At 42.7% G+C, this 23,535-nt stretch overlaps 1 protein-coding gene across 2 annotated transcripts in view; it reads right to left on the bottom strand.

Annotated features, from left to right (window-relative positions):
* The window catches only part of TTYH3 (tweety family member 3), a 75,778-nt gene that overhangs the window by 17,133 nt on the left and 35,110 nt on the right, over nucleotides 1-23,535 (bottom strand). For both annotated transcript variants that reach the window (XM_061992648.1, XM_061992649.1), the window contains exons 2-7: nucleotides 20,190-20,359; nucleotides 12,171-12,282; nucleotides 11,343-11,563; nucleotides 10,468-10,563; nucleotides 7,881-7,953; nucleotides 7,473-7,548 (exon numbers count right to left, since the gene is read on the bottom strand). In XM_061992648.1, coding sequence (XP_061848632.1) covers nucleotides 7,473-7,548; nucleotides 7,881-7,953; nucleotides 10,468-10,563; nucleotides 11,343-11,563; nucleotides 12,171-12,282; nucleotides 20,190-20,359 — 748 coding nt within the window. The remainder of the gene's footprint in view (nucleotides 1-7,472; nucleotides 7,549-7,880; nucleotides 7,954-10,467; nucleotides 10,564-11,342; nucleotides 11,564-12,170; nucleotides 12,283-20,189; nucleotides 20,360-23,535) is intronic.

Genomic DNA, 23,535 nt, shown 5'->3' on the forward strand with positions numbered 1-23,535 from the left:
CATTTGTTTTCCTTTCTTTGAACAGTGAAAGGCAATGGGGCTGCCCCACTTAAGTGCTTAGATGAAACAACCAAAAAGTTTTACTCAGAAGTCAGCACTATCCACTGTTTTAAACAAACAAACAAAAGACATTAGTCTAGGATAAATCCAACTGGATGTTTAATTTTTTCAGCTCCAGGTGTCAGAATACCACTCCTACGGTCATTGAAAGCAAGCACAGATTGCTGCCTAGAGAACACAGCAAAGTGGTAACTCAGTTTTCAGCCAACTCAGTTGACCAGCTAGGTCATCACACAGCCACAAAACATTATCACAGTAGAGGCAGTAGTGGTGATGTAAGTACAGGCTGCTATCAAAAATACCCATGGAAGCATGCTGTTGGGCTAAAGGAGGTGCATACACATATTCCTGAGCTGCTACTACACCATGCTGAATACACTGCTTCCTAATTGTATAAGTTCAAGCATTTAAAAGAAGAAAGGGGAAAAAAACCCATCTTCACAGGTAAGAATTCTTCTGTCTTGTTCAAGGAGTGGCTTCCATAGAAGAACATAAGAAAGGCCTCCTATTTCAAGAAAATAATGACTTTCAGTAATAGCATTTCTTAAAAATGGTATCACTTTGAAAGCAAGCAAGGAAATGGATGGAAGACAACAAGTTCTGGGTTTCTGACACATATTAGGGACGAACAAGTAAATAATAGTCTATTTCCTGATGGATGTCTCTTGCATGCAATTGGATTTTAATTAGAAGGCTTTAATTAGACCTTCACTAAAAGAGTGCACATCATTTGTTTTGCATCCTTCTTTTGACTTATGCCAAAAGAAAAGGCATTTTCAGTACCAAGTCAATGCTGCAGACTTGACCAGGAAAGAAAGCTCTCACCATGTATTGGGGTTACAGCAACATCTCTATTCAAGGGACCTCAGATCATTTGCTGGTAACATCCCAATAGTTAGTTTTAATACCAAGTAGCTCTACCAGTAATCACAGTACAGTGAAAATGCACTCATAAACTTTCAGACAAGACAGATATGACTGCTCTGTAAGCAGCCTCCTTTACTTCCAGGCATGAAAACACAGCTTTTTTTATTCCTCATTCAGATGTGCACATGGAACCAGCCTGGTGCCCTCAGGAGTCCTCCACAATACAACACCAACTGTCAGCACAAGTTACAAATACCAGGCTTTCCTCTGCCATTCTCAATAATGCTATTGAGGGAGGGAGTTCTGAAAGACCTGATCACCCAAATACCTTTAGATTATTCCTCAAACATTTACAGCTCCTCTTCAGATGAATGAGAGCACAGAAGCTCAGAGAGTCAAGGGTAAAGCTGGCTCAGTAAAGACTACAAAAGCCCCAAAACACACATACACTCTGCACCACACCCGCACCTTTTCTCCATTCTTTTTCATCTTCCATCTGTGACTCTCTGTAATGTATATTCCAGGTTGTAAAGCTATTCTAATCTGTCCCAACTCAGAAATCAGCGAAAGGCACAAGCGAGCGGAGCTGTGGAGGAGGCAGCCCTGACTGTATCCTGACTCTGCCAGGCTTACCATAAATATTGGATGCACCTTTCAGCAAGGCAGCACGCTGGGGACCGCGCGCTACAACACAGACTGTCAGCTCCTGCACACTGGCAATGCAACCTGACAGCTGTTATTTATAATTCATTAGCCTACTTTGGGGCAGCTTCTGCCAGCTGCTCCATCTTCTTCCTACCGACTCTTTCCCTGGGATGACTTACATCTCCCCAGCCAAGCCTCTGAACAACAATTAGCAAAACATGGGCAAATCGGAGGGCAGCAAGAACTGCTTTGTGTGCCTCACTTCAGGCAGATCACACAAACGACTGTCCACAAGTTCTAAGCAAAGGACTCAATCCTCCTAGACTCATAAACCACACCCAACGGCTACAGAAAACTGGATTAAAATGCACCTGTGGTGAGAGAACAGCATAGCAACAGCAATCTGCAACATCACACGTGGGGACCTAAAGGAGCTGTGATCTTGTCACCTATTTATTTTAAACCATCAAACCACTGAAAAGTTTCTTTTAGGCTTCCACGGTGGTATCACAGTCACATCACCTTTGTAAGTGTATTAGGTTACTTCACATACTGCTAATACATAGCTCTAGAAAGGTTTCTTGAGGGCCTTCTGGATCGTCTCTGACAGGCAAATTACAGATGGAAGTTCCTGATATCATCATAGTTTGCAGTCTGTTGTGGGTTATAAGTGAATCAAAAGACCGTACAGTGAAACAAGTGCTTCCCTTGCTTCACCCTGGAAGGCAGGATCAACAAGGCTTCACTGTGGTTGCACCGGCTTTGCAGCTGACAAGTGTGACATGCTGCACATGAACTGTGCTTTCTAAAATGGCAAAGCCACCAGAAGCAGCTTTACCCTGCACTGAACTCAGTGTGCTAATACATGTGGTGCTTTAAAGCTAAAGCTGCAATAGGTAGTGAAGCTGCCTTAAAGCCATCCTGGGCTGCAAAGCCTGGAAATTAAGGAGTGTGACCTCTGCCTCCATAACCCCAGGATGGGAAAGAGGAAAGAGCAGGAAGCACCTTCACCAGTGTTAAACCCCGTTAAGGCTATCCTGTACAACACCAAATCTCACATTTCTGGTCAGAAAACAGTTATTCTAACCCATCATTTGTACTCTGTTAACAGCTCCAGGCAATTTCTTTCTATAATTATCTTTCCAGTACATTTTCCTCTAAAGGAAAATTCCTGAAGGTTGCATCTGATTTTGGAAGCTAGCCTTTAGGCGATCTAGCTTACAGAAGAAGGGTTAGGCAGGGTCACAGTTGCAGCTGCCTATGCCTGCTGTTGCTACCAGCAATCCTCTTGACCCATTCTCTTGGTGCACAGGCACTGTGGGAACAGAAGGCAAGAAAGGGAACTACCCAAAATGCTTTGTTTTGGCAAAGTCTGCTTTTCCTAGAAAGGAAAGTACAACTGCTTACTAAAGACAGCTTCAGCTGCTACAGCTACTTATTGCTTCTGCAACCATGGAGACTTACTATTCACTTCAAAGCCCAGTCAAAATACAAAAATGGCATTATGCATCCACCAAAAAGCAGCAACAAGGTCTGTAGGGTAAGGAGCAATCAGTAAAAAAAAAAAAATCCTGGTTAAAAGCCCCAAATCCTCACACCTAGGGCAGCTTTTCTCAAGCCTTTCATCTCTACTTGAGCATTCTCTAAGCAGCTTGCATTTTACATTTCATTCAGATGAGAGTGTCTCTGTAGGTTCAATCGTCAGAGAAAGCTGAAGTATACCACCCTCTGATGTCAAAGGAAGAAGACTCTTTTTGGCCAGATTTCCTTGCAGGTAACTTGTTCTCAACCAGGAATTTTGTTTCCCTAAGGCAACAGTCTGACAGCAAAGGGAAGTATCTGCATAACATTTATAGTTCTCTCATACATGCTACACTTGTACTGGTGAAATCAGTCATCACCATCTTTCAGCAAAGAGTTTGTAGCCATCCCACATGCACTGCACTCAAAGCTTTCTGCCTTTCTGTCCAACAAAACCACGCAGCAAAACAGCTTCTCAACACTGATCAGCTCAGCAGCGTTCGAGAGCACTTCTTTGGGCAAACTCTTTTCTGCAGTGCTTGCTGAGCCCAAGTAAAAACTGTGCAACCACCACATGCTTCATGTGATGTTTTGTCCTCACCTTACTTGTAGGGAGGAAAGGGAGGTGACAGCTATGTCAGTCCTCCAGTTCATTCAACTCTGGCCTTCTAAGGTGAGAGTGAATCAATGAAGGGCTAACTAGAAGGCTGTGCATGACAAGAACACTTACTGCTTATATCTCAGCAGCTAAGTCCCAGCATCCAGCCTGACCAGCTTGGCTGGACTGGAGGCAAAAGGCTCCATTATTCATCCCCTGAGGTTTACAGTTCCTTCAGATGAGGCAAGAGTATCTGCTCACTATGCAGATCTCTAGTAAGAGAATCTGGAGAAAACTCTTCCTGTTGCTTAGACAGATCGTGCCTTTTTATTTAATTTTATGCAATAAGTCATCTGATAACAACTTAACATCAATGAAAAAGAATGAGGCTAAAAGATGGCTTCCTGCTTTGAAAATAAACATCTTGGCTGCACCAAGTCTTTTTGCTAGCAGCAGGAGCTGATTATACAGCCACTGTTCAACTCCATTGGCTTCATCTCAATTAATGAATACTAGCTGAGTTAGGCATATCAGCCTCTTCTGCAAAATGATTTAAGGCTCTCCTTCTCCAGGAAATCTGCATTAAGGCTCTTTGCCCCCACTTTACCCACCCTCCCCCCTTTTTTTAATGCAGTATATTTTATCTACAAAACAAGGACATCTCTCTCCAGCTAAAACATGACAATAATAATAATGGGCTTAATCAGATTATTCTCAGCTCCATTAATTCTATTTAGATTTGCAAACAGCAATTAATACACAAACAGGAATATTAACATCCTAGTTGCCCAGTATCCAACAGGGTGGTTTTTTTTTTTGTTGAAAACTATTATAATCATCACCACCACCACAAAAGCATTGCAAACATGCAAATCTAGATGATCCAGTCAGTCCTAGTAGGAATGTCAGAGCATAGGGCTGAGAATATTACAATAATTATATCTAAAAGCAACTAAAAATAGTGATTGAAGCGAAAAATTGACCCAGCACTACAAAGCCTGTGATTCTCATATCCTTAAAAAAGGATGACAGCACCTAGCCCAGTATACCATAACACAGCACTGGTCAAAAGCAGATGCCTAGGCACAACTGAATACAGGAGTGCCTTCTCAGCCTAACTTAGCTGAGGTGATTCCTGAGGTAAATGTGATTCTTAAATGGGTTAGAAGGGACCTTGAAAGATCATCTAGTCCAACCCCTCCCCAGCCCCCCGCTAGAGCAGGGCCACCTAGAGTAGGTCACAGGAACTCATCCAGGTGGGTTTTGAATGTCTCCTAATGAACTACCTGAGCCCCTTCATCCACTCACACTCTTAGTTGTTTCTTTTCTGAATTGAAAAACTCATGGTTGGATACACTCTGGTGAAACTAGCTGGAGCAATCTTGGTGTTTCTGTCTCGTCTGTCTATCCTGTTGTTAATGTTGGAGAGCATCACCCAAAGAGCAAAAGCAGCGACCCAGAGTGTGAAGAGTCCATGTACTGGAACTAGGAGCCTTCAAAGAAAGCATCTTCCTCTGAGATGACAGCATTGATGTTCTTTTCCCAGCTGCCTACCCTGTTTCCCTGAGCTCACCAGTCTTATTGTATATACGGCTCAACCGATCACAAAGCAGCTGCTATAATTTAGAGCCAAGCATATTCAGGGATATTAAGGGATACCAACACTTATTTCAGACTTTTAAAGATGTTTCGAAGGAGCCATCATTGAGATTAAAAAGTGTCACTGAGTAGTGTCACACTACAGTCCTCATGTCACGACTTTCTTTCCTGCTCAGGTGCACGGGACAGTCCTGACATTTCTGTAGCTATTTCTGTAGCTCCTTGATCACAAACTATGACACAGCAGTGAAAATCTACATGGGAAGGCAGAACACTCAGTCATCTCCCAGCCAGCTGCCTAGTGCAATGACAGACTCAGAAATTAGACAGATTTCCTTCTGAGAAGAGGAAAAGGCACTCACGAACGCTCAACGGCTGCCAAACAGCAGGGAGCTGACACACTAGCAACCCACAGAAGGGGCCACCCTTCCAGCTCCAGTCTGTGACAACACCTGCTCTTCCACCTCTTCAGTGTTTCACTTAGACCCATTCACTGTTATTTATGGAGACTAAACAACTGTCATAGCTGGAAATGCTGCCAGAACAGAGCCCGATTTCACCCAGGGGAGCTGACTGTCCCTGCCGAGGGAAGCAGGAGGAGGGACAGAATGTCAGCCCTGCACTCATTCTTACCCTCTAAATGAGCAGTACTGATGAACAAAAAACTGCAGGGGCCAAACTGACAGGGACAACTGAAATGGAGAAGTAGCACAAAGGGGCACTTCTTTGGTTTCCCAGCATCAATCTAATCGTTACCAAACACGCTCCAGATCCCATTTGGGTAACCAAATTATTACAGCACATATCTGGCATCAGCCTCAAATATTTCCCTTTGACCTCCCTGACTCCTTTGCCTCCTTGAACAGCTAGGATGCTTAGCTTAGTACTTGAAGCCACATCTTTGTCACCTTCACAGCCAAGAAAGGATTTTTATCCTGTGTGCTGTTAAACATTCTTTCTCTTCCCTTATTTCATTTCTTTGTTACAAAGATCTCTCTGGCTCTGTCTTCTCCTTCCCAGGAAATCAATAAGTGAGGCATTCCAAAAATAATCTGTAGAGTGGCAATATCAACCTCTACATACTCTTTTATACCACATTCTGCCTCCAGACAAACATTTCTTATTGCTTCCAATCCCTGCATCCTCAGTCATAGCTGCATACCCGATTCCCTATCAGTTAGGCTAAACACACAGGTGTACATTAGATCTTTTGTACACAAGGCAAAGATTCTCTGACCTTATCAAAGAACCACCAAGAAAAACAAGTGGCTCCTTTTGCAAACCAGTCATTGTGTATTTTTGTTTTATCACCCACAGAACTATACAGAGGAACTGTCAGGAAGAGAGAAGGTATAAAAAAAAATATAAAAGGTCTCTGTTACCTAAGCAGCAAACTCAGCCCTGAACAAGATCTTTCTTTTTAAATACTTATGGTGTCTCTGCTGACAGGTGCTCAACCACATTCTTGTTAAGCCACAGCTCTGAAAGCCACTTTTCCCCTTCATGAGGTACAAATTGGAGGCACATCTCATCTCATCAACCACTTGAATCTAAATTAGGAGCAACAAACACCAAATCCATCAGTGCTTCAGCTGGATATCACTGTGATGCAGGCATATTGGTTTAAGTGAAACAGGATAAACAAAGCAATCAAAATACTGCATTTATAATGGAAAGTCACATTTGCCTTTGTGTTTTTTTCCATTCACTTATCCTTTAAATTAGTTTTAAAGAGATTCCTGTTTATACACACCATTAAGAGGAAAAAAAATATGTATTTGTTGATTACAGATAAGTATTCTAGATTGAGGAATGCATGAAAACCAAACTACACACTGCTGTTGCCACAGTTCTGCCACCAAGAATAGATAAGACTCAAAAGTGCCACATCCAAAGCAAAATAATCCAAGGACTCCTGTTGTTCCATCTTTTCACTTATTTCCACCTAAGGGCCATGATAGAAGAAAGGTTCTGAAGGCTCTTCTGACAAAAGAAGCGTACATTTGCACTTCTGACCACCGATTCCTTGGGATGGTTTTCCAGAGCTCCATACACATATGCCTTTTCCACCGTCTTCAAGCTCCTCTGTTCCAAACACAGCCTTAAATTCTCAGCCACTGCCATCCTCCTTGTGACAGCTGGAGCCACAATACATGATGCCAAAGCCAGTCCCAGCACTTACCAGCACTAAGCACTGCATTCTCTTCAACCACCTTGGAGACATAAGCATCAGGGTTAATACAGAAGTCACTGGAACCCTAGATGGATACAAGACAAAAGGGAAAAGTGATATCAAAGAACATCAAAGAGCAGTTGAGTCAGGTTAACACCAGGGAATCCTCTATTATAGGGGTGTTCCACATGCTGAGATCACTCAGTCACCCCCCATGAGTGGTGCTTTACACAACCACAGCAGTACTACCCAGCACATCCCACCACAGAGGAACACTCTGTACTTCTCACAGACACAAACTGCTAGGACAGCTACTTACAACAAGATGTACCATGACACAAGCACAGTGTAAAATTAATCTTGCTTCTAATAAACCTGCAGCAAAGGGTGAATGGGACTTGGATCAGAGCCACTTACCACAGCAACAGCCAGCTCCAGACCCAGGGATCCCCAGCTGATAATCAGAGCAAACACCCCAAGCAAGCACACCCTGTGGGAGACAGACAGATGGTAGATGTAGCAGCTCTGATTTCAAGCAGATCCTTTCACAAGATGTATTATTTGGAGTCCAAAGCAATTACCAAACCTAAGACGTTATCAACCACTGTCTCTTCAGATAAACCATCCCATTTTATGTGTCATAGACAGCACAATTGGAGAAGTTTATGTCCAGTTGTTGGTTCTTACATTACCTGACCCTGGGGCTGCAAGTGAAGGAAGAAGAGAGTGGAAGTTTTATCCCCTTTCTAGCAGGGAAGCCAAAGGCACAAAGACATGGGAGTGGCTGTAGGGAAGGCAGATTGCAGTGTGAAGACAACAGTCCTACCACTCTCACTATTCCCATTCTGGACTTTACTTTCTGGGTCCAAAGATATTCAAAGAAAAATAAGCTATATCAAAAAAATCCCACAAACACACACTGATGCAGAACTGGACAAATCCCTCCTGTTTTTAGAATACATGAGGTTGTCAGGTGTAAGCACTTCACAGCTACAGAGAGCAGGAGGGAAAACTCAGCCCCTGTGAGGACACCTGACTTGGATTCCAAGCAGCATGCACCTGAATAGCACCTAAGCATCTCACATAGCCCCAGAAGAAACAGTCACCTTCAGGCAAACAGCTGAGACACACAGTTTAGGTGCCTGTCACTGCCATGCCAGTCCATCTCTGCACAGATAAGAAAGTTTTGTTCTGACAGCTGGATCTCATTACTGACAGAAATAGTGGGAAATGCCAGCTCTCAAGTGACATTCAGGGAGCACACACCAGTGGAAAAGCCTTTTGTACTTCCCCAACCAGAGCACATTAGCTCTTCAGCTTTGCTGTCTGTGTGAGCTCTTAAGATATTTAGGCAAAAGTGCTCCTCAGGTCCCTTAGGTATGAGGATGCAGACTAATAAGCAGTTTCATTTTATGTATATCCCTATCTTCAAAGCAAAAGGACATAGGCTTGCTCTCTCCAGGATGCTTTTTCCTTCAGGCTTTGAAACACAAGTAGGTTCACTTCCACCCACACCCTGAAGAATAACAAAAAAACCTGTTCATAATCAAAATATTCCTTATTCAAACCTAGTGCAAGCATCTCTGTGAGGACATATATCTCTTTCTGCTACATTTGTCTCACTGAAGTCTTGAGCTTTAACACAAATCTATGGGTCTCCATTTTTTCAAAACAAAAAGGGATCTACTCCTCAGTTTATCGACTTAATTTTAATACTGAGTAATCCCTGTTCTGTGAATGGGCCTGTGTGTGGCTCATCCTGCAGAAGTAATGGAGTTTCACCAGGCTGACCTCTGCACAGCACACTCTGGAATAGGACACTAAAGACTTTATTATGCTTTTTTTCCAAATGGATGCAAAAAATATTAGCCATGGATCAGCAAGGTTCTGTGGTTTCACAACAAAGACAACACATCTCAGTGCCTTCAGCTGAGCCTGGTAATCAATAAGACACATTTGTTATTTTACTTTAAATGAAGATGACTGGGTCAGTAACTGATTGCTTGGCTAGAAGATCTAAAACTGGCATTTTACCATCTTGTTTGGCTGTGATACATACTTCTTTATGCCATGTGCTCCCTTTGGCCTTAATGCCTTAATATGAACTCCTAGCAAACAGAGAATGAGATTCTAATTTAAGCCCTGGGTTTACCATCTGTGCATACACTTGGACTTTCATCTTTATAACCTGCTAGGTAAGAAGTCATCCGGCAAATAACAAATCTGAATATGTATTCCCATTATTAACAGCATCACCATGTACCAGGATAAAGTCTTGGCCATATCAGTTGTAAATTGTCACTATATTTATGATACCAGCCTCTTAACCATGTATGCCAAGCTAATTCAAGTTGTAATATAGGGAGAGGAGTATTTTCTTTCTTGTAATGGGGCCTGAGCATGGCAGCATTTGCAGTGTTTTCTAGAAACAGACACACATTAATACTGCAGTATCATGGCAACAAGACTCCTCCTCCTAACTGCACAAACCACTGCTTGTTCTCAGTTCAATGTTTCTTCAGGTGTGACAGCCAAAGGTAAACACGATCAGATTGTGACACAAAAGGCACGCTACCAGGTTGTGTAGACACAGTCAATGTTTATCATCAATTAACAAATCCCTTGGCAATTGTAGAGAAATAAAGGCAGATTATTTAAAGCCTGTAAATTTAAAGGACAATGTTCACATTACTATCTCCCAGCAAATGGAGCCTACCAATGTTAACCAGTGGAAGGCAGATTGCCTAGCTGAGTTCCTCATCTCTGATGAGGACAGCAGTACCATTGCATTTTATAGCTCAAGAACCTTCTTGTGAACATCTCTCATATGTAACCCTAATCCTACCCACAGACCTACAAAAATCTCTCTACATTAAGAAGCAAATTTAAGATGTCCAGTCTCAGAAGTTCTTGATATCACCCGAAAAGAGCCTAGAGGTTTGAACTAGTAAGCACCTGCATGCAGTTGGCCTTCCTTATGCTCTGCACCTGGGTCAGGACTTACCCCATAAGAATGGCCCTGGAGTTTCTAATGAGCCCAAAGAGCACCAGCAAACATATCAGGACATTGAACAGGAGCAGGCCCAGGTATCCCAGCCATCTGCAGCAAACAAAAACATGGTCTGCAAAGGAAAGCTGGGGTATAAAAGGCATAGATCAAGAAGCTAGTGTGACTCGGGAAAAATATAGCCCTTCTTTTCTTCACATAAAAATCACTTCAAATGATTAATCTCCAGAAAACTGGATATTTGCTGGATCTGGAGTCGAGGGAGGTAAAAGCATTTACACAACATGACCAGTTACTGCTCATCTTGTTCTAAAGTTATAAGCAACTGGACACCATCAGGTCAAGAAGAGGCATTGCAGTTTCTTGAACTTCCTTCACATCCATTAGAAAATGCTTTAGTTATTTATTCAGTCTCTGTGGATGGAGGCTTTCTTTTATGAAACACAATCTTTTACTAAATATGTTTACTTTTATAAAATGTTTAATAAAAAGGAATAACCTTAATAAAAGGGTGTGGTGTTAACTTACAGAACTAGTTTAGAAACAGTTGATTTAGTTAACACATCATACAACTACACCACACTTAGTAGGACACAACAGTAGCTATCTGTGTGGTTGGTTTTATCCTCAGAGTTAGGATACAAGCTACAGATTTTGTACATTGATAATAAGTTTCCCTTCAGCTGGTAATAAATACAGTAAGAGAAAAGTTTTTGTCATGCACTTTAATTTAAACTGAAAGCAATGCTGTAAGAAACAAATCGTCTGGGTAGGCCAAGAGCACCTGCAGTAATATACAAAACAAACACATCATTGTTGCAAAACAGGCCAAAACAGATGCTATAACCACTATGCTACAGCACACTACACACCTGTACCAGTCATAGAGGTCAATCTGAATTGCCAGTTCCTCCAGGGACAGCTCTTCATTCTTCCAAAAGGGGATCTCAGTTGTTTGCCTGACCAGACCATCCAAGAGACCCTGCAGTTTCTGGATAACATGCAGGTAGTCTGTCTGCTTTGTGAACATCTCTTCCAGTATAACCAAGTTTGGCTCCACTGTTTGGTTCAGGGCTACTGCAGTATCTAGTACCTACAGCACAGAAAGCAAGGAAAAAAAATAATTAAAAGGACAGGAGTCCATGAAGTAAAAGAAGATTCATTCTTACAAGTCATGGGCAGCTTACCAGCACTCTAAGAAGCTCAGACTGCATAACTTCAAAAGCAACTTACAAGCATCTATAAAGTAGACTGCTTGCAAGCGGGCCAATGATGGTACCTCAGATAACCCTTTTACAGATGTACTCGTTTTGTAGCCACCAGGGTTGTAGTATGACACAAAAAAAATTAGGAGTAGCACAGGAGCAACCAATTGTTCTAAAATGATATGTTATATTAAAAGATATGTCTGCTGTAGCCTGCCTCCTCTTCCGGGCGTGGAAAAGAGCTGATCAGATGCTGTTTTTAAACCCAGCAAAGAAGAAACTTCATTTAACAAGCTGTGTTTGCTTTGGTATTTTTAGAAGAGGTGAAAAAAAACCCCACCACTTCATTAACTGAAATTTTAGCACATCTCTAAGCCCAGAGACTAACAAAAAACAGGAAGAGATACAGGCAGCACCAGATTGAGGAGATGAGGTGCTGAGCAAGTCTGCTCATTCCCACACTCCATTCGCTGCTGTGTTTCTCCCAGAGCTTACCCGGTCTTGGACACCGGCCACGGTGCGGTTCGCATGGCGTAGCGAGTATGTCAGCCGGTGAACGCCGTCACTAGTCTCCCCATTCCCGTAGAAGCCCACAGCAATCCCAGCACTGCAGAGAAAGCAAGCAGGGGGAGAGCTAAAGGTTAACAGGTAAGCTATATAAAGCATGGCTTACCTCTACAGCACCCTCAGTAATCACACCAGCACTTTCCACAGAAAGGGAAGCCGCACGCTCAAATACTGTGTTCCGTTTTGGGTCCCTCGCTACAAGAGGGATATTGAGGTGTTGGAGCGTGTCCAGAGATGAGCAACTGAGCTGCTGAAAGGTTTGGAGCACAAGTCTGATGAGGAGTGGCTGAGGGAGCTGAAGATGTTTAGTCCAGAATACAGAAGGCTGAGAGGAGACGTGATCATTCTCTACAACTACCTGACAGGGTGTTGTAGTGAGGTGGGGGTCAGTATCTTCTCTCCAGCAACAAGTAATAGTACAACAGGAAAAGGCCTAAAATTGTACCACAGAGGTTTAGATTGCAGATCAGGAAGAACTTTTTCACTGAGAGGGTTATTAAGCATCAGGCTGCCCAGGGAGGTGGTAGAATCACCATTCCTAGAGATATTTAAGAGACAAGTAGATGAGCTGCTGAGGGATATGGTTTAGTTTAGCAATGGGATTGGCAGTGTGAGTTGAGTGGTTGGACTCAATGGGCTTAAAGGTCTTCTCCAGCCATAATGATTCTATGCTTCCCAAAGGGTAGCTGGGGTAGTCATGATCCCTAACAACCACTAAATAAAAGTTTCCCTCTAAACATTTGCCCATGTTTTCCATGCAGCCACTGATTCTCTAATAGAATCCACATGATGAACAGCAGAACATCATCCCTTCTCAATAAGTATGTTTCTTTTATGGCACAATAATGAAAACATCAGGGAATTGTTAGAGAGTTCAGAACCAGCCATGGGCACACAGGAATCCAGCCAGCCCAGTGGCTCTCCAGTGGCTCCTGCAGGAGCTACCATTGCTACAGTTGCCAGAAGATATATGCCTTCTCTGGACATGAAATACAGATTGGTTTGCTCCATTTTTAAAAGCATGACGCAAAGAGCTTGCACTGACTACTTGTCCACTTGTGGTAGCTCCTCTACACCTTTTTCCATGCCCTCTTCTCCACAATGAAATATCTATGAACATCATCTGCCTTGATTTACCTTAGAAGCACTTGTGTCACACTGATTTAGAGAACTGGGAAGGAAGGCTTAACAACTTACTGGGACAAAAGGCTTATTTATTTTTAAAGCAAGTGAGATTCAAGCTTGCAGACACAGTTCAACTTCAGCTGCTTAGCAAATTACCACCTATCAGCTGATCTTCCATAACAGTCCATACATATCAGTCTGCCCCAATTATGAAGTAAACCATTTTAGCTTAAGCCTCACTTAAAGGAGGAAGATCCTGTAAGGGAGTTACAGCCATGAGATTATCTCATGCATGTCAGCAATACTTCTTCTGTTAAGACATCGCTGCAGGAACTCACAGTTCCTCTTCCCAAATCTGTTTTTCCAAAAGCGGAAGAAAGAACTTCAAGGGGTCACACAACTAAACTTGGGGCAAACAAGCATCACCAAGACACAAATTTCCTGTTCTTGTGTCATACTTAGATTCAGAGCACTCAGGATCTTTTCTGGGAAGGTTCTCAAGATACCAGCGTTGTATTAGTGGTAGTGGAAAGAAAGGTGATGGTTGTGTGTTTTGGCTATAAAGTTACTCTGGATGAAACATTCGGTTTCTTCAAAACAGCTTTGTGTTGTAGCACTTTGGGTTATAGCACTACCCTCAGAGCTGGTTTGAAGGAGGAATAAGAGAAGGAAACAAGTCAAACAACAAATTTCATAACAAATAAGCATAGTGCCTTTTAACAGGAAGGGTCACTAGAGGACGTCGGGCATTCTTCACCACCATCACCAGCTAGAGAATGAAGCCAAGCAGGCAGGCCAGAGTGAGCTTTGTCTACACAATAGAGCCTTGCACAGATTTGCTCTGACACATACATCAATCTGTAGTCCAAACAACTGTTTTTGCTCTCACCTCTCCCCTGCAGGAAGTCAGCGTCTCTCCCTCTTCCTGGGCTCGTCCACTTTAGAAAGAGCAAGTACATAGTTGAACATAGTTCAACTGGTTGCATTTCTACTTTTTGCTCATACATACAAGAAATGGAAGCAGAGACCATACAGTGGAAGTGGAGCCACTATGAAAAACTGTGTCAGCCTCAAGTTTTTTCCAACAATTGAATCTCCATAAATTCTATAGAGAGCTTAGCCCATAAAAGCCTCAGCTGAAGAGTCTTTCAGGGATAGTGGGCAGCTCACATCATATACAGAGAGGTATTAGGTACGTAACCCTTAACAGTTAGTGCCAATATAAAAACTCAGTTTGTTTGGTTGGGAACTTCATTCCTCAAACATTTTCCAAATGCAAATGGTAGTGATAATAAAAGAGAGAAAACTCCTCTGCATTCCTCTCTGGTTTCAGCTATTATCAAAGCTTGATAACACATGCCTATGATGCAGGGGTGTGGAGGGAATAAAAAGACACACACAGTCCTCCCCCTGAGCTACTGAGACTGCAGATCCAGACTGGCCTTCTCCTGGGCCCAGCTCAGCATTCCAACACTGCTATCATGAACCTCTAAGTTGAATTACCACTTGTCTTATTGGAGCAAACAAATTCAGACAGCCTCTTTCACTATCCCGAGCAGCAGAAAATTTCAACAGTTTTCTCTAATATAAACACACTAAATGAATTCCAGAACATTCCTGACATTGAATATGCAGATCTGACTCCTTTAATTGGTGAGCAATTTTTATTCAGCCCGTTGCAGCTACTAGAAGCCAATTCCTTTCAGCAAAGACTTGGAAAGTGCCCAAAACCTGCTGCTTGGCTCTCAGTATTCCCAGTACAGTAACACTTTCTTGGTCAAAAAGGCTCAGAAACACAGGTCTGAAGTAGCAGCAGTTATCTTGTCCTTAAAGATGCAGCACAGCTAGGTCCATTAACCAGCTTACTCAAAGGTACCTTTTAAGTGCTAGCAACTACAGGCAAGTGACTTGAAACTCGTTACCCTGTTGAAGGCAGAACTGTCAGCAGCCATCCTCACAGGCTTCCTAGCCAGTTCTATAGTCACTACTACTGAAAAAAAAAAAATACTAGAGCAAGAGGAATTGGGATAAAAGCTGTTTAACTCAAGTAACAAATTCCTCTATACACGTGCATCACACAGTCACTGGAAACTACACACCAAGCATTAACTTTTCTATTATTGCCCATCAAAAGCAGCTCTGCATTCACACCCCAGGCTAGCAAGGGCCTCTTACACAGCCATTCCTTCTCCTAGGAGCAAGCTGTATAGTTTTGTGGCAGTTCCCCTTTCTATCATGCTTAGAAAGGGAAGGAAACCATTCCTGAAGCCCAGGCTGGAGGCAGCTGCCTGAACCCACACTGTGGCTGAGAGGAGGCAGAGCTGAAGGGCAGCAGCAGTAGAACTGCTGGTGGGGGAAGAGAACTGTTGCTATTTAGTTTTCTGTCTGCATTTGGTTCCATCTAAATCCAACAGTTGTTTCAAATCCCTGCCTACACACACTGATAAAAGTTGCTATTGTTTAAAGCAGATTTAAGGATTTGCACTAGTTTTAAACCACTTTTTATTTGATTAAAGAGAAACAGAGGGGCTCCTATTTAAGCACATTCTTTTAAAATAAAAATACATTAAACTCATCTTAACCCAACAGCATAAGTCTTTGAGGTCAGGACAAATCACGCAGCTTCTTGCACAAACCCTGGAAGGCTCTGTAGTTTAAGATATAGCAGATCCAGTTCCTGATACAGGATGATAAAACTCATCACCCAACAGGGAAGCCTGCATTTCTATCATGTAGCATGGATGCAAGAACAACATTCTTCAATGACAGCATTTCTTCTACCCTAGCATCCTCTGGAAGATACTTCACCATATTTTCCATGCCACTACAGTAAAGTCATCTCCACTTCTGCTATTCTTGCTTCTGTTGCACTCCCCTCTTGGGCACACACACACACCTCATCTCCTGAATCAAATAGTCTGATCTTCAATTCCTTCTCCCAAACCTACCTTTATCAGCCTCCTGTCACTTCCACCAACCCCACCTTTCCCCTGTCTTCCCTCTCTCTTGCTGGTGCACACCCACAGAAACACATAGTCCAGACAGTACACTACATCAGCTCTCTGAAGAGTTTTATGATGTGAGGTAGAAATCACATGTGGAAATGTGAGGTAGAAATCACAGTCATGGCATGTTGCTCTTCTGTGTAGGCTTACAGATACAACAGTACAATTTGAAGTCCTGCAGGCTTTTGAACATGCACTTCAGTCTCACTTTCCAGCAAGACTCAAGAAATTCCAGTTTCCTGTTGTGCGTACGAGTCACATGGGCCTCAGACATCCCTTGATAATGAACCAGAAAAGAAAAATCAGGGGTAATTCTGAAGCAGATTGCAATGTGACCTGACCAAAAAAAAGTTTTCTGGATTACACAAAGTATACATGAACAGCAGAGCATTAACCTGATACCGAGACCATATACATGCCTTCTGATGGCAAGATCCTCCCATTGTAATATCCACACACACGCAGTGAAAACCCCTCTGGGTACCTAGTCATCAGTCTGAAAAGATGAACGCTAGCCATTCACATCACATCCTTAGAAATGAATAATCTAACTACACCAAGTCATCTTTAATTACAGGAACTTCATAAGGAGAGCCCTTTTTAGACTTCATGTTCTCAGGAGGAATGTTAATTTGTCTGTCTAATTACCACCTTGCACTTTCGCACCAAGGGAAAGCGCTGTCACTGGCACTTGAGAAAGCAAGTTTCCACCATCTATTTGTAGCCATTTCTTTTAGGTATCTTCACTACCAAGCTCCTTATCTACCTTTGGAGCTGAGCTGCCTTCTGGGATAGCTAGGGTCACCTAAAGAGCAGATGAGATGATTTATAAGACAATTCCCCACAGACAGAAACAGATCAAAATTGATAAAAGACTAGAAATGAACTAAGTAGTCAAGGAATAATCTAGGCAAATCATCCCTGCAGCTTTGTGGGTAGAGCAACTAGGAAGACTCATTAGATAGACATTTTGTTGGGGAGCAGCTGTTAACCAGTTATGTCTTCTTGCTGAATCAGCATTATCCCTTTCACTCAGTAGCAAATACCAAGTCATTAGGAGACAGTAATCCACAGCACTTTACAGGATTCACAGTACAAACAGTCCTCTGAGATTAAGTACTACCTAGCTAAGCATGTACTAGGCACAGTTGGACTTAAAAACAGTTAACTAGTTCTCAGGTAGGAAGAGAATGATTCATTTCGTGGTACTCAGACAGACCAGACCAGCTGTTGTTTGGCAACTCCTGTTGCTCTCTCCCCTTGCTACAAACTGTCTCCCAGGTCAGTCTACTGTCAAGGCAGACATCCAGAATAGCCTTATTCTCCATCACTCTGAAACATAACAGCATCTGCCAGTCTGGCACTTCTGGTACATGTAATGCCCAGTTAGCACAGGATATATCCAGTGGTCTGATCTTCAATTGTTGGTATCTAGGTGGGACTCCCTGCTAGCACAGACTAGATTCCCTGCTTGAAGCCATTATCTGCATTCCCAGCCAGACCCTGAGCACAGAGTGCCAAGTGACACCAGCCCGAGTGCGTTGTTGCCATCAGCTGCTCTAAGAGGGGCAGAAATCCCATCTGGGCTTTGCAGCAGAGCGGCAGCACTTGGGCAGCACCTCCAAGTCTCCAAGGAAGGTGCCAACCTGCTGCTGTTCATGCATGGAGTGGAAATTTAAAACTGCATTCAAAAAAATTAAGACAAATATTAATTTAATATCACTGTAGAATCAGGTAGAATCTTAGTTTTAAGGATGCTTCTGCAAAAATGAATGATGCACCAAAGATGAAACAATGGTTCCAATTCTGTGGAAGCTTAAGCAGGTTTCCAGCTTGTGGACTTGGCTGGGAGTCATGTCACGTTACTAGAATTTATATGCTGACCTTCTAACTTCAAATTGTTGATGCATGTTCTGGGAGATGTGCATAATACCTCCTTCTCACTCTTTCTACAATTAAAACCAAACACAACTATCACACTCTGCAGCAGTTGTCGAGGACATATATGCTGCATAACAAGAGCTAACAGGAGCCTGTAGCAGCAGCACAACTATAAATAGCATCCGCTAGAGCTTTCATAAGAAAGGGTTAGGACCACAGCACTTTCAGTGGATTACAAGGGTTGCAGCTGAAGCTCTTGAAAACACTAAAAAGGAAGGTGAATGAGGCTGAGATCTCTTTCTTGCAAATTGTTCTCTGGCTTGCCTTTCCAATCTAGACACCTATCTGCAGCCAAGCAAAGCACAGAGGTCCTGCCCAGACAGCAATACTGGTTAGCGCACCAGCTCTCCTCCTCAAAACTGAGTGCCTGCCCCTACAGATAAATCCATCCCCAGCTGCTGAACTCCCAACACAATGCCTGCTCTGTAGTGTTTGCTCAAGTACTTCAGTGGTTTTCTGCTCTTTTAAATATGTACCTTGAAAGAGCAAATACACAAATGCATTGGTAGCATAATCTAGTCCTTGGAAAGCTAAGTCTGGCCGTCATGGAACACACTGGTCTCTAAAAAGATCACCTACCAGATCCAGCACCTACCAAAGAAGTGAGCCACAAGATACTGCAAAAATACAATCTTCTTGTTATCTCCTTTCTGAACATGGGACTGCTCCCAGACCTGCCAGCCTTGCAGAGAGGCAACTAAGACCACCTGGAGTCTTGGGCAAGAGTAGATGACTTGGAATTGGTAAGAAGCACTCCATCTCAGAGCACAGGATCAGAGAGATCAGAATATTCCTTCTGTCCAAGTCAAAACAAAGTCCCAGGCTCCTTCCAGAAGTTTGCAAGCACATCCCCATCATTCATTTTCTGGAAAACAGAATCCTCAACTGTGTTCGCTAAAACCAAACAAAAAAAATTCCCCAGAAAACAAAGAAAATGCAAATTTCTGTGCTTTTAACTTCTCTGCACATGTTCCTTGTTAATTACTTAATTGTTCTGGTTTTTTTCTATAATCATTGTTTCATGTCACCTCCATAAACTTCTATTGCTAAATCATAACACGAAACGTTGCTGACATTAGCACTGTTACTAGCAGCCCTTGGAGATGGCACATTAGTATAGGTAATGAAAATGCAGCAGTGTCTTACATAAGCTGCAAAATCTGAACATACACTCCAGTCAACTACCAATACTTCCAAATCCAAAAGAATCATATGTGCTGCTTTTTTCCTGATCTACTCTCCTGCTCAGTTATTCTTTTGGAACAGCAGACTGAGAAATCTTCACCTGGACCTGATGAATATTTCAACTGTATCCGTCCTGTTTAAGTAGCTAGCAACAGGACACGGGGTGATGGGATGAAGCTGGAACACAAAAAGTTCAACTTAAATATAAGAAAAAAGTATTTCACTATGAGGGTGAGGGAGCCCTGGCACAGGCTGCCCGGAGGGGTTGTGGAGTCTCCTTCCTTGGAGGTCTCCAAGATCTGCCTGGACATGTTCCTATGCGACCTGATCTAGGTGAACTTGCTTCTGCAGGGGAGTTGGACTAGATGATCTCTAAAGGTCCCTTCCAAACCCTACCACTCTATGATTCTATAAGCTTCCAAGGACACAGTGACCTTGATTTACCAATTGCAAGTACCAAAGAGCTGGACATTAGCTATCCCTTTTTACATTGCCCAAACCATTAGGCAGGTCAGCAAGTGGTAGAAATGAAGAAGACACATTACAGTATTTAAGACACACATATACCAAGTGGAAAGAGTGATTACTGTCAACGTTAACTACTGACATGGCATACCAAGTGTGCAAATGCACACACAGTGTACGCCACCACAGGTAAGAAGGGCAGATCTCTTTCAGGCATTAGTTGTACCTGCACACCAGTGTTGCAATGATGACACACCACGCCGTGCAGCAGCAGTCAGCATTGAGATGTTCTTCACTCTTCCGATGGCGGCAACACAGCCAAAAAGAGTAGAACAGGAGAAAGAGCAGGTCCAGAGCGAGGCAGGAGAGAGCGATGCCACCCAACAGCAACAGGGCCTGCAGAAAACAGAGACAGGCATCACACCTCAGCACAGCGCAGCCGTAGCAGGGGATGGGAACAGGGGCCTGCAATAAGACAGTACTGAAGGCAGACCTTGAAAACAAGTTTTTTTGTGGGTTCTGTATATTTTTTAAATATCAACAGGAGATTTTTAGCCCCACTTGCACCCCTCTGCATTCTCCTCAATGAAACAATGTTCTGCACCTAAACACTGAATATCTGAGACGTTTTGTCTGTCCCATTCTGCAAACAGCCTAAGTGAATTGGGGAGGGTTTCCTCTTTACCCCTAATCAAAGGTCAGTAGATTTAAATAAAATTTAAAAGAAAGAAAGAAAAAAAATCAGCCAGCTGCCTGTATCTGTACAGTTCTTTAATCTTCATGAATAAATATGCAGGCTTATTCATTAGAAATCTAACTGCATGAGTGGGTTTGAAAGGGGGTGGAATTTATTATACATGCATGAGTTTGACTTTTTGAAAAATGAATCCCCATGCAACACTTCTGTTCAACACAGAGCTAGAATAAATGTTAAACCCCTCCATCCATATACCTCCACATACATAGGTACAAACATGGATGCTACACACACACTGGCTTGAAATCATCACAAGCTGAGTTGTTGTGTTACACCTATTCCTAGTCAGATGTTCCTGGGAGAAAAAGGAAGCAATAAAAGTTGAACTCTAATTTGAATATCTCTTTATTCAGAAAATTCTGGCCAAAATCCAGAAATGCAAAATAATTTTGTTAAATAATTTTAAAGTCCACTGCAACACCAAATCCAGTCATACCTTCCCATAGGAATATACAAAGTATTTCACCCGTAAGCTTTTTTGGACAAACCTTTGGTAGTGGTGACAAGTGCCAACTTAGAAGAAATGACTTTAATATCTGGAAAGGGCCCAATTCACTTACTGCTACCCCACTATTGGGGAGCAGACATAAAACTGTATCAGCAAACCTAAACCAAAGATTTGCAGGTTTTTTAATCAGTGTCTCTCCCTTCCCATGCAGAAGTTTCCTAAAGAACATTTAAATGCTTCCTCCTGATTGAAACAATAACTTCCTCTTGGTGAAAGAAACAAAACAAAGAATGCTTCGATTAAAGTAAGATTCTCAACACAATTGGTGATTGTTTCTAACAGAGTCTGGTAGTAACTTGCTCTTCATAGGCTTTTCTTCCCCTTCTTTCCCCTCAGTCTTCTCCATAGGTACTCCCTGCTGAGTTATTATCCTGGCAAACTATGCGAGCCACACTACATACTTTCCAGCCAAGCAAACGTCAGTGTGCACAGACTGTAGGGCCCCCAGCCATACATAACAAGATCCATGCTAGTTAAATCTCACTGCTGCATCACAGATACTCCACGTAGCTGTGTGCTATTTGCTTTCCCAGCCTTAAGAAACTCATCCAAAGCCCATCAAGCCCACTGGGATGGGGGTAGTTCACAGGTGCTGCTTTACCAAACTAAACAGCATAAACTCAGTCCCATTGTAGAAAGTGAACTTTGGGATCATTAACAGAGGAGAATGAGGGTGGAAGGGAAAAAGCCCTGTCCCCCTTTCCCATGATTACACCAGATGGTCTGCACACTGCTTGAGTTCCTGAGCAGAAAGGGGCCTTCGAGAGGGAAGTTGCACTTGGAGCCCCACATTCTCCCACTTCTGAAGGCTTGCCATGTACAAGCACTCAATACTAATTTAACTAACACATTTGACATACTAAGGCTCCTCAGGGATATTCTTTGTTTTTTAAATATGTCAGGCTGCAGTAAAGCAAAGCTTTCCTGCACTTCTTTCTTCACACCCTCAACCTTCCCCATACATGCTAAAGGCATTACTGCAGGAAAGCCGAACTCAGCTGAAAACACTCTCCCAGCAACTCTTTTATCAGCAAAAAATTCACACTGCAGCTCCAGATGTAGGGGAACAGCCCTCATTAAAAGGGAAGAAAGGAAATACTGAAAAAGAAAACAAAAAAAAAATACTTAAAGAATGCCACACACAGCAAGCAACCTGAAGTTCTCACTTTTAAGGGCCACTTCATATATGCTTTAATTTATGCATCTGTCCAAAAGGACTTCGTTGGCCACTACACCATGATATGTGTTTCGTTTTCCAGAGAAGACTTGTTTTCCATTAATGGATATGTGCCATGACAACAAGTGAAATCATCTAGCAGAGCAGTTAATCTTTCTGACTGATGAGTCAATTTAGGACCCAGACACGGTCTGGCAGCGAAAGCCTGGTCACAACTAAAGATTTGCCTGGGCCTGCTTGTCAGGATTAAATGACAGTATTTAAAAAAACGAAGGTTGAGGCTGGATAAACCCTCAGACACTCTATCCTGCAACAGTAAATCTGGGACTCGGTTATCCAAGGCCACATTAGCCCGAGTAAATGTAAAATTATGCGCTGGGCCTTTTGCCACAAAAGAGCATCAATTTGTCTTCGAACATTTGCTGAGCTATCAGATCCTTTCTAGCAAATGATGCATGAACTGCCCTTACAGGAAAATGGAGACAACTTGGAGGAGCAACATTTTACCACTGTGCTGACACTAATGGCAGAAGTGGAGACAGAGCAGTCCCTGAAAATGAGTGTAAATCCAAGTGGTATCAGCCAGACTAGCAGGAGATGAAGCTACAGCGTTAGGAGGCACTTTCAAAATAAAAGTTTATAGCAGTACACAGGGAAGTAACCACGAGTTGCATTGTTGGTCTTGCACAGGGACAGTGCTCGACACCCTGCTGCACTGTTAATAGCCTTTCTCAGCTCCAGTATGGTATTCATGGTATTTACTCTCTCAATGGCAGTAAGAAGCCAAAAAAGGGATAGAAAACCCCTAGGTCCTCACGCACCAAAAGGGACACCATCACAATACGAGGAACAGGGCACGGGCAAAAACACCCCCAGGAGAAGTACCCAGGGGATATTTTTATTTGTCAGTTCAACTGACTGTTGGCTTAAGGACCTTTCCTCACACCACCATATCATCTCTATCACTAAGGTTACTTGGCAAAAGCAGCAGCAGAACAGGGTTTACAAAGTTAATTCTGAATACATGTGGTCTGTTTATTGAGTATAGGTTTTATAAATTCCAATCTACCCAACTTCTGATTACCACATTGGTTAAACCTCACCTGCATGAACAGCAGCATGCCACAGCA

Source organism: Colius striatus, chromosome 3 (genome assembly GCF_028858725.1).
Source record: "Colius striatus isolate bColStr4 chromosome 3, bColStr4.1.hap1, whole genome shotgun sequence".
NCBI lineage: Eukaryota > Metazoa > Chordata > Aves > Coliiformes > Coliidae > Colius > Colius striatus.